The following is a 12206-nucleotide window of genomic DNA, read 5'->3' as shown; positions in this document are numbered from 1 at the left end:
TATTCGGAGTTACCATTGTGAAGCTACCTATAGGTAGTGACCTATATGTAGTGCACGCGTGTAATGGTGTCCCGGCACTCACAAAGTTCAGGGAATTGGCTCTGAACAATGTGGGGGCACCTTGGCTAGTGCCAGGGTGCCCTCACACTAAGTAACTTTGCACCTAACCTTTACCAGGTAAAGGTTAGACATATAGGTGACTTATAAGTTACTTAAGTGCAGTGTAAAATGGCTGTGAAATAACTTGGACGTTATTTCACTCAGGCTGCAGTGGCAGGCCTGTGTAAGAATTGTCAGAGCTCCCTATGGGTGGCAACAGAAATGCTGCAGCCCATAGGGATCTCCTGGAACCCCAATACCATGGGTACCTCAGTACCATATACTAGGGAATTATAAGGGTGTTCCAGTAAGCCAATGTAAATTGGTAAAATTGGTCACTAGCCTGTTAGTGACAATTTGAAAGTAATGAGAGAGCATAACCACTGAGGTTCTGGTTAGCAGAGCCTCAGTGAGACAGTTAGGCACCACACAGGGAACATATACATGCACACCTATGAGCACTGGGGCCCTGTGTGACAGGGTCCCAGTGACACATACATATAGGCCACAAACCTATGAGCACTGGGGTCCTGACCAGCAGGATCCCAGTGACACATAACAACCATACTGAAAATATAGTGTTTTCACTATGAGCACTGAGGCCTGGCTATCAGGATCCCAGTGAGACAGTGAAAACAGTGACAACCACCCTGACATACACTCACAAACAGGCCAAAAGTGGGGGTAACAAGGCTAGAAAGAGGCTACCTTCTCACACAACCCCCCCCCCCCCCCCCCAAACGAAGGACAATAAGGCTAACCTTGGCCAGTTGAGACTTTATTGTCTAAGTGGTGATAAGTAGAGAGTAGCTCTGCAATAGACTGGTTACTCCCTTTATCATCCACTATATGGTTACTTCCCTGTGGGGATGTAAACCACCCTGTTTTAAGTTTTTTAGCTAAGCAACAATGTGGAGATGTATTTTCAGAGTTTCTATCAGTAAGTTTTAGTTTAGAGCAGTGGGAATTGTCCACTGAACCTATTTGTAGTGATGGAAATGCCAGACAGGGATGCTGTCTCAGAAAAGCCATAGCTGGGCAAAAACTTTGTCCATATGGCTGGAAGAGAGAACAGGGATGCTGTTTCTCTTGGGTTGGAGCAGGGCAGGGATGCTGTCCTATCAGCTCCACACTAGGGCAGGGATGCTGTCCTAAGTGTTGTGAGGCAGTGCAGAGTTTCTGCACTAAAGTTTCTCTGGGAGGGTTGGAGGGATGCTCATGTTAACTAAAATGGTGCTCTTTTTCTCACCAATGTTAGTTATCCCACAGAGTGGTACTTCCACCTCAGGGAGTACAGTTTTGCCAACTGATGATTCCCTTGGAACAGGTGCCACCCCAGGAGAGGTTTCTCCCTCCACAGGAATGGTATCCTGAATGGTAGGGTGGTTAGGGGATACTGTGATACCCTTTTTACCTGTTGATGGAGAGGGTTCCTGAGTTTTCAGGCCTTCTCTCCTTTGCTTTTTCATTTCAGTAGAAATGAGAGGGAACAATTCCTCAGGGATACCCAGCATGGCTGCATGGGCATAAAACTCTACATCAGCCCAACCTGAGGCCTCTAGGTCATTACCTAAGAGACAGTCTACAGGTAAGCTAGGTGATACCACCACCTGCTTAGGGCCAGTAACTCCACCCCAACTAAACTGAATTATAGCTAAGGGAAGAAACTTAGTGGAGTTATGGACATCAATAATCTTATACTGTTGTCCAATGATGTGTTGTTCAGGAGGCACTAGGTTTTCAGTCACCAAAGTGAAACTGGCACCTGTGTCCCTGTAGGCCAAGGCCTCAACACCATTTATTGAAACTGTCTGCCTGTACTTATCCATTGTAAGGGGACAAGCAGCCAGTGTGGCAAGGCCAATGCCACTAGGTGTGACAGAAACTGTCTTGGGACTGATTACATCAGTTTCCACTATGGACCCATAAGTGAACCCAACTACACCATTTGCTTGACTGTTGCCAGCAGTCCCATCACTAGTACCACTACTGCTAGGGGCACTAGAGCTTGATGTATTAGTGGTGGTAGGCTCAGGGGGTTTACCTGGACAGGACTTATCCCCTGGCCTATGGCCTCTATTTTTACACACAAAGCACCAAGGCTTTTTAATGTGTGCAGGTTGGGAAGAAGAGGAAGAATTTGTTTTATCCCCACCCTCTGAAGAGTGCTTAAGATTTGAAGTGGGATCTTTGGTTTTACCGTTATCCCCATGCTTATCTTGAGATTTTTCACCATCTTTCTTCTTATTGCCATCTTTGTCACCCCCTCTATGAACTTTTCTGTTCACCCTTGTTCTGACCCATTTGTCTGCCTTCTTTCCCAATTCTTGGGGAGAGGTCAGATCAGAGTCTACCAGGTACTGGTGCAACAAATCAGACACACAATTATTAAGAATATGCTCTCTCAGGATCAAATTATACAGGCTGTCATAATCAGTAACTTTACTGCCATGTAACCACCCCTCCAAGGCCTTCACTGAATGGTCAATAAAATCAACCCAGTCTTGTGAAGACTCCTTTTTGGTCTCTCTGAACTTTATCCTGTACTGTTCAGTGGTTAAGCCATAACCATCCAGGAGTGCATTCTTAAGAACTTGGAAATTATTAGCATCATTTTCTTTCACAGTAAGGAGCCTATCCCTACCTTTTCCACTAAATGATCGGCATAGGATAGCAGCCCACTGCCTTTGAGGGACATTCTGTACAACACAGGCCCTCTCAAGTGCAGCAAACCACTTGTTAATGTCATCCCCCTCCTTATAAGGGGGAACTATCTTGTGCAGATTCCTGGAATCATGCTCTTTTTCAGGATGACTATGGGGAATACTGCTGCTGCCACCATGGGTATCTAAACCCAACTTCTGTCTTTCCTTCTCTAATTCAAAAGACTGTCTATCCAAATCCAGCTGTTGCTTTTTAAGCTTCAGTCTGGTTTGTTCCACCCTCAACTTATTGAGTTCCCTCTCTAACATTCTGTCATCAGGGTTGGTGGGAGGGACATTTCTAGAAACAGAGCTATGATGGGAATGAACAGAAGGAGACCTGTCCCTTACAGAAGCCACCCTAACAGCTTGGTTTACAGAAACATTACTACCAGTATGGTGAGAATAAATGCTTTTGCTATGATGTGAGACAACACTATTTATATGGTGTGGCTCATCATCATTACCATCTATGCTAGATTGTCTAGTAATGGGCAGGCTAGGAAGTTTCTTTCCTGAATCTTTTCCTGGGGGAGTCCCTGAATCAGATTGAGAACTATTAGGTACTTTTTCAACAGATGAGGCACCTATGGCCTTATCCTGTTCTCTAAGCATGTTAAGTAACAGTTCCAAGGAAGGATTCTTCCCTACACTCAAACCTCTCTCTATACAGAGACTCCTTGCTCTTTTCCAGCTAAGGTTGTCATATGCAAGTTTGGACAGATCAACACTTTGGCCTGTGCCAGACATTTTTTTTAGAGAGAGTTAAAGTGATAGAAAAAGAGAAAAAAGTTTTCAGAACTTTTTGGAAAGACAGAAAAAAACTTTTTAAACTTTTAAGAACTTTTTGAAAGTTTAGAAGTACTTTATAGCACTTAGAAAAGAGTGAAAAGAGGAAATGCAAAACTTTTTGGCTATGTGTATATACACTGACCTTGTTTTGTATATTTTCTCTTATGAAAAGTACAATGACAAGAGTGGTAAGCAGTCTCAAGCACTTATCCCACCACTGCACAACCAATGTAGGAGGCTGGACTGGCTTGTAGTGAGTACCAAGGGGTACTTGCACCTTGCACCAGGCCCAGTTATCCCTTATTAGTGTATAGGGTGTCTAGCAGCTTAGGCTGATAGATAATGGTAGCTTAGCAGAGCAGCTTAGGCTGAACTAGGAGACGTGTGAAGCTACTACAGTACCACTCAGTGTCATATGCACAATATCATAAGAAAACACAATACACAGTTATACTAAAAATAAAGGTACTTTATTTTTATGACAATATGCCAAAGTATCTTACAGTGTACCCTCAGTGAGAGGATAGGAAATATACACAAGATATATATACACAATAGCAAAAATATGCAGTATAGTCTTAGAAAACAGTGCAAACAATGTATAGTTACAATAGGATGCAATGGGGAAACATAGGGATAGGGGCAACACAAACCATATACTCCAAAAGTGGAATGCGAACCACGAATGGACCCCAAACCTATGTGACCTTGTAGAGGGTCGCTGGGACTATTAGAAAATAGTGAGAGTTAGAAAAATAACCCTCCCCAAGACCCTGAAAAGTGAGTGCAAAGTGCACTAAAGTTCCCCTAAGGACAAAGTAGTCGTGTTAGAGGAATAATGCAGGAAAGACACAAACCAGCAATGCAACAACTGTGGATTTCCAATCTAGGGTACCTGTGGAACAAGGGGACCAAGTCCAAAAGTCACAAGCAAGTCGGAGATGGGCAGATGCCCAGGAAATGCCAGCTGCGGGTGCAAAGAAGCTTCGACTGGACAGAAGAAGCTGAGATTTCTGCAGGAACGAAAAGGGCTAGAGACTTCCCCTTTGGTGGACGGATCCCTCTCGCCGTGGAGAGTCGTGCAGAAGTGTTTTCCCGCCGAAAGAACGCCAACAAGCCTTGCTAGCTGCAAATCGTGCGTTTGGCGTTTTTGGACGCTGCTGGGGCCCAGGAGGGACCAGGAGGTCGCAAATTGGACCTGAAGAGAGAGGGGACGTCGAGCAAGACAAAGAGCCCTCACTGAAGCAGGTAGCACCCGGAGAAGTGCCAGAAACAGGCACTACGAGGATGCGTGAAACGGTGCTCGCCGAAGTTGCACAAAGGAGTCCCACGTCGCCGGAGACCAACTTAGAAAGTCGTGCAATGCAGGTTAGAGTGCCGTGGACCCAGGCTTGGCTGTGCACAAAGGATTTCCGCCGGAAGTGCACAGGGGCCGGAGTAGCTGCAAAGTCGCGGTTCCCAGCAATGCAGCCCAGCGAGGTGAGGCAAGGACTTACCTCCACCAAACTTGGGCTGAAGAGTCACTGGACTGTGGGGGTCACTTGGACAGAGTTGCTGGATTCGAGGGACCTCGCTCGTCGTGCTGAGAGGAGACCCAAGGGACCGGTAATGCAGCTTTTTGGTGCCTGCGGTTGCAGGGGGAAGATTCCGTCGACCCACGGGAGATTTCTTCGGAGCTTCTGGTGCAGAGAGGAGGCAGGCTACCCCCACAGCATGCACAAGCAGGAAAACAGTCGAGAAGGCGGCAGGATCAGCGTTACAGAGTTGCAGTAGTCGTCTTTGCTACTATGTTGCAGGTTTGCAGGCTTCCAGCGCGGTCAGCAGTCGATTCCTTATCAGAAGGTGAAGAGAGAGATGCAGAGGAACTCGGCTGAGCTCATGCATTCGTTATCTAAAGTTTCCCCAGAGACAGAGACCCTAAATAGCCAGAAAAGAGGGTTTGGCTACTTAGGAGAGAGGATAGGCTACTAACACCTGAAGGAGCCTATCAGCAGGAGTCTCTGACGTCACCTGGTGGCACTGGCCACTCAGAGCAGTCCAGTGTGCCAGCAGCACCTCTGTTTCCAAGATGGCAGAGGTCTGGAGCACACTGGAGGAGCTCTGGACACCTCCCAGGGGAGGTGCAGGTCAGGGGAGTGGTCACTCCCCTTTCCTTTGTCCAGTTTCGTGCCAGAGCAGGGGCTAAGGGGTCCCTGAACCGGTGTAGACTGGCTTATGCAGAATTGGGCACCTCTGTGCCCAACAAAGCATTTCCAGAGGCTGGGGGAGGCTACTCCTCCCCTGCCTTCACACCATTTTCCAAAGGGAGAGGGTGTCACACCCTCTCTCAGAGGAAGTTCTTTGTTCTGCCATCCTGGGCCAGGCCTGGCTGGACCCCAGGAGGGCAGATGCCTGTCTGAGGGGTTGGCAGCAGCAGCAGCTGCAGTGAAACCCCAGGAAGGGCAGTTTGGCAGTACCAGGGTCTGTGCTACAGACCACTGGGATCATGGGATTGTGCCAACTATGCCAGGATGGCATAGAGGGGGCAATTCCATGATCATAGACATGTTACATGGCCATATTCGGAGTTACCATTGTGAAGCTACCTATAGGTAGTGACCTATATGTAGTGCACGCGTGTAATGGTGTCCCCGCACTCACAAAGTTCAGGGAATTGGCTCTGAACAATGTGGGGGCACCTTGGCTAGGGCCAGGGTGCCCTCACACTAAGTAACTTTGCACCTAACCTTTACCAGGTAAAGGTTAGACATATAGGTGACTTATAAGTTACTTAAGTGCAGTGTAAAATGGCTGTGAAATAACGTGGACGTTATTTCACTCAGGCTGCAGTGGCAGGCCTGTGTAAGAATTGTCAGAGCTCCCTATGGGTGGCAACAGAAATGCTGCAGCCCATAGGGATCTCCTGTAACCCCAATACCCTGGGTACCTCAGTACCATATACTAGGGAATTATAAGGGTGTTCCAGTAAGCCAATGTAAATTGGTAAAATTGGTCACTAGCCTGTTAGTGACAATTTGAAAGTAATGAGAGAGCATAACCACTGAGGTTCTGGTTAGCAGAGCCTCAGTGAGACAGTTAGGCACCACACAGGGAACATATACATGCACACCTATGAGCACTGGGGCCCTGTGTGACAGGGTCCCAGTGACACATACATATAGGCCACAAACCTATGAGCACTGGGGTCCTGACCAGCAGGATCCCAGTGACACATAACAACCATACTGAAAATATAGTGTTTTCACTATGAGCACTGAGGCCTGGCTATCAGGATCCCAGTGAGACAGTGAAAACAGTGACAACCACCCTGACATACACTCACAAACAGGCCAAAAGTGGGGGTAACAAGGCTAGAAAGAGGCTACCTTCTCACAGTCCCTACTTCGACAGGGTGTAAACTGACTGCCAACTAGAGACCCCATTTCTAAAAGTAACTATCACCTCAACTGATCCCTGCTTTTCCACATGCTGGTCGTGCAGAGATTCAGAGCCATGTGTACTCTTAATAGTAGTTAAGAGAGGGTGGGAGAAGAGGAGCTGGGGTATTCAGCCAAGCAATGCAGTGGATGATCAAGGTAACACATGGTTGAGACTGCTCGGTGTCCCACACCATAGCATGGAGACAATGAAAGGACTCCGTTAACCTACCATAAAGCCATCACTTCGTTGATACATTCAGCTTCGGAGGAATCAGAATTTGAGTCTACTCTCTTGGATGCTAATCTGTGTGATATAGAGGTATTTGCAGCACGTCTTGGTTCTTAGAATTGGCCCAATGCCTTTATAAAGATAACACAAACTTTCAGCTGAGGCCCTAATCTTTAAATTTGCTATCAATTCTACAGCACTTAAAAATAAAAATAAACAGTGGAAGCACAATTGTACGAGTGATTTTTTTAAACTGACGTTTGCAGTGAATGGCAGATATTTTCCCTCACTAAACAGTACAAAAATTGTATTTTGAACTGGATGGTTGGTTGACCGAGGTGTTACAAGTGTGCCATAGGCCCCTATGCATGCAAGAAAATTAGATATTTTGGGTCACTGTTACGTCATAAGACAGCAATAATTGGACTGCAGTGGCCCTAATCCCCTTGGGTCCCAGTACCACAGCACCTGCTGCATTAACGTTAGCATGACCCTATTGGTCCATATGTTTCCCTAGTTTTCACCATTAGAAGTGTGAACAGTGTGATTAAGTCCAGGAAGAACACGTGAAATATCTGTACCCAGTTCGTGGAAATAGCAGTTGAGTTCTGCCAGGGCAACCATGACAGCAGATCTCTAATAAGGGGGTGGCTAGAATTCCAGACATGAACTCCCTAGAGATCTGTGGGACACTCCACTATGCAATCGGAATTGTCTCACATAAATTCTCATTTACAGTGAGTCACTGAACTATGACAGAATGGCTCAGTGACTTATTGCGCACCACTAACAATTGTGGTGTTCTGCAGATTACAGGTTTGAAGGCCCATTCATCCTTCCACCCTTCTGAGTTCAGTGGGATACACGCCTAATTTTTGTATGTAAATCTTTTTTATTATAGGTTTTGAAGAATGCTTATGCTGCTGTCCTTCCATATATTCTCTGTCATTCATCTTTCCATGCAGTCTCTTAGGCATTCATTCGTACTTCTGCAGTTCATTAATGTGCCCAATCACTCACCCATGCATCTAACAATGAACACCAGTCACACCATTTGTTCATCCATCCACTCTTTGACTCATCATGTTCACAAGGTCACCAAGGTCATACAAAATCAGCAATCAGTGAAGTTGCAGGTTTCCTAAAAAAAAAATCCAAACGGCTCTGTAATGTTTCCTTGACATTGCTTATAGGAGGGAGTTTCTAAACACAGGAAAATATTTTTCTATGGTGATTAAAAGGATGAATTAAACGAATGCCTAATTGCACCTGAAGAGATACCTGTGGTTGTGTGACGCTACACTCAACAGTCTTAAGGTCAGGGCAGACAGGGTTAGGGCAAAGCCATAAGCCATGAACCTATTGTTTGAAAATCATCAAGAAACTGTAAAACTGTGCTAGTTGTATGTAAGCATGAATTGATTCTTGTTTTTATAAAGAAGTGGCAGTGCCTGTTATCCATATGTGTGGCAGGGTCTTTTATTATTCTGAAATATAAGGGGCTTGATTTAGAGTTTGGTGGATTGGTACTCAGTCACAAACGTGACGGATATCCCGTCCGCCGTATTGCATTCTCATAATAGCCTATGTAGATCGTAATAAGTTTGTGACTGAGTAACCAGTCCGCCAAACTCTAAATCAAGCCTAAAGCTTTTTTTTAATTGACTAAAATCCATTGATCTTTCTTATTTAAAAGAATAATAACTGAACAATTGTTCTTTTAAACTTTTGTTATGTCAGAAGTAGATTTGTGAAAGTATTTAACACATTCATTTTATAGGCAAACGCAAATGTATTCAAACATTTTACTCATGAGATTTGTGTTTTTTAACAGGTGGTGTGGCACTCCATGCAAGATGAATTTATTCGCCAGTACAAGCACTTTGAAGGTTTAATTAATCGATGTTATAAAGGATCCGGAATCACAATGGAATTTACAATTGAAGACATTCTTGACTACTTTTCCAGCATTGCACAATCTCACTAGCATCCAAGAATATATATAAAATAGTAGACTTATGAAGACCTTCATACTTTGATATGCTGTTTGAATGTAATTTGGTGCCAAGTGAGCTATTGTAAATTTCAAAATCCAATTATGTAATATACAACTGGAAATTGTGGCAGCAACTGATGGTCCAAGATCGAACCCGAGCTGCCTAAGCAGTACCTTACACTATACTTTGTTTTAAATCAGTAGGGATATATTACTCTAGACAACTATATGAAACGTAATTCATATTATTCACTGTATATAGAACATACTGTCTGAGATACTTCCCCATTCCCCTTCCTTTGATAAGTGTACATGTTTTGTTTGTTAGGTGAGTACTAAACACCATGCATTACTTAACTTATCATGTCAACTACAGTTTGCACTACAAAAGAGATTAATTGTGGATATTTTGGTGCATGTGTCATGGTAAAGCATTATGTTCTTCCTAAATTAAAAAGTTTTTTTTTTTTTAACATTATGGCATCTACATTGATTTCTTTATGTAATAGACACACCGTGACCGATCAGTGCTCAGTATTCAGTCACTCAGGAAAGAAGATAGCAAGATGACAACCACAATTGCTTAAGTTACTTCTTTCATTATCAGTACAAGTAATGGTGTCATTTCCCGAAGATCCAAACCCAAATATCATACTAAGCATTTGCAGAGACAATTGTACATTTAACTGGATATCCTGCTGGCTGTAGTACTGTTTTACTTTTGAAGCTATCTCACATATCTCATTCCTCCTGTAGTGTGCATGTTTCTAAATATGTGAAAATAATTGTTGTTTTTCTGTCTGAGTACCTTTAATTGGGAGGAATGGGTTGTTCCCAAAAATTCCCAAAGACAGAGGTCAGATTCCTGCACCCTAGATCTCATATTACCCTGGGTGCTCTCTCTTGAGGGGAGTATATTGTCCAGTGTTGGGTGGTTCTATCGAGTCTCGTGCTTGCTTTGGAATCCAGGGCACGAGACTTGACAGAAGGGAACGGGGAAGGAGAACGGTTGGGACGGGAACCGAAGCGGTCGCAGAGTTGTGCTGTCCTGCCACTATATTTGTAGAATAAAACGTACTTGTTTACTCGACCCTGCAGTGGCGACGAGGGACTGGCAGGACAGTATGTGTTTCAAGCGTGCCTCGCCGGTGTTTCCTACATCGCATCTGCCTGCCAGCAGGAGACGATTCTCTGGTCTGAGTGCAAGACCCTGCTTCTGGTCTACCGGGCGGTGCTTTTCTGCATCCGGAGCACTGTGTTCCTGCCCCGGTGGACTTTCGGCTTGAAAAGGGGCTGGTAAGAGGAGAAGCCTGGAGTTAGGGGCGCAAGCTTGGTTGAGAACGCGCGCGCCATACTTTATCGTGTTGTAAATGCGAGGTGCAGGATCCGCCTCGCGTGTGCTGCCTCATAAGGGCGTTGCTGGAGACAGAGATTGTCTACCATCTCCTAGCAACAGTAACATTAGTGCACGTCTCCCCATCTCGGTGTCTCAACGTCTCCTAGCAACAGTGACGTAAGTAAATGCGCGTCCATCCATATTGATGACTGCAACTTTCTGAGAGATTTTATCGTTTTCACGGCTACTGGAAGATATTTTTAAACAGTGAAACGCACACCTTGTTAACAATCGTATAATTTCCTTCTTTTCCATGTCCAATTACAGTACTTTACGGTGATACGCACACCATAGACTCAACACTATAGATGTTTGCCAATTTATATTGCTCAAGCTTATCACTCTGTTTCATTTTCATGGCCAAATTAAAGTGGTTCACAGTGATACGCACACCATAGACTCAATTTGCCTAATTATATTGTTCAAACGGTGATACGCACACCTTGTTATACAACTTGTTATGCACTTCACTATAATCTACCATGCAGCACTCTATCGTACCTCCTCCTGTTTTTTCTCCTGATCCAGTTTTGTCAGAATCTGATTGGGATTCATGGAAGGAAGGTTTTGAGGCCTACTTGGACGCTCTTGATGGTGACTCCTTTACTCATAAAGAGAAATTTGCCATTCTACGTCATTGTTTAGGACCAGAAAGTCGCAAAATTTTAAAACACATTCTTCAAGTTTGTGTTCCTTCGGCTGAGGCAGAAGGGGATGGAGGAACTGATGAATATGCTTCTGCCATTAAGTCACTTGATGTTAGATTTAAAGCGTGTAAAAATCTTATTATGGAGAGGCATACATTTTACAAGAGAGTACAGGTTTCAGGTGAACCTGTTGCGAGCTTTGTGGGGGCCTTGAGAATGTTAGCTGTTCCATGTGATTATAAGGCATGTGAGGATGAAATGATAAGGGATCAACTGGTTGAGAAAACTAATAATAAGAAGATACAAGAGACGCTCTTGTCTACATAGAATTTAACATTAGAGAAGGCAGTGGAAATTGCTACCAGAATTGAGAGTACTACTGTGTTCATGGAGCAAATTAACACACCTAGTGATAAGGATTCATGTCAGGGTGTATCTTTTAATTAAACAGAAGTCCAAAAAGAATCTCATGAATGTCAGACCTGGATCATCTGTTATAAAGGAGAACTCGAAGAAGTTAGAATGTTTTAGATGTGGTAGTTCTTCTAATTTAGGTAATGCAAGTAGCTGTCCGGCATCAGGAAAGAAGTGTTCTAAAGGTTCTAAAATTGGTCATTTTGCCAGGGTGTGTAGAGCCGTCAATAGGACGGGGTCTCGTTCGAAGGACAAGGTTCTTAAATTACATAATGACAATATGGGTGGTTTAGAGTCTACAACTAGCGAGGAGGATGACATTTTAACTGTCTCCAATAGTAAAGGAGTAAACAAAAGTAGCAATGAAGGCATTTTTCCCAATAAATCAAAAAGGCCATTCTGCAAATTATTAATCAATGGATGTGAAGTAGTTGTAGCTGATTCAGGTTCACCCTATACTCTTTTGAGTGAGAGGAAATGGAAGGAGTGTTTTGGCCATATGGAGCTTAAGG

At 44.2% G+C, this 12206-nt stretch overlaps 1 protein-coding gene across 4 annotated transcripts in view; it reads left to right on the top strand.

Annotated features, from left to right (window-relative positions):
• Window positions 1-9710, top strand: part of EXOC1 (exocyst complex component 1) — a 237878-nt gene extending 228168 nt beyond the window's left edge. For all 4 annotated transcript variants that reach the window (XM_069200939.1, XM_069200919.1, XM_069200929.1 and 1 more), the window contains one exon: window positions 9076-9710. In XM_069200939.1, the coding sequence (XP_069057040.1) occupies window positions 9076-9228 (153 nt within the window). In that variant the 3' untranslated portion in view covers window positions 9229-9710. The remainder of the gene's footprint in view (window positions 1-9075) is intronic.
• Window positions 9711-12206: the final 2496 nt, after the last annotated feature.

This window comes from Pleurodeles waltl, chromosome 1_2 (genome assembly GCF_031143425.1).
Source record: "Pleurodeles waltl isolate 20211129_DDA chromosome 1_2, aPleWal1.hap1.20221129, whole genome shotgun sequence".
Classification (NCBI taxonomy): Eukaryota; Metazoa; Chordata; class Amphibia; order Caudata; family Salamandridae; genus Pleurodeles; species Pleurodeles waltl.
The sequence above is the reverse complement of the archived record's forward strand: the minus strand, read 5'-3'. Positions and strand labels throughout refer to the sequence as shown.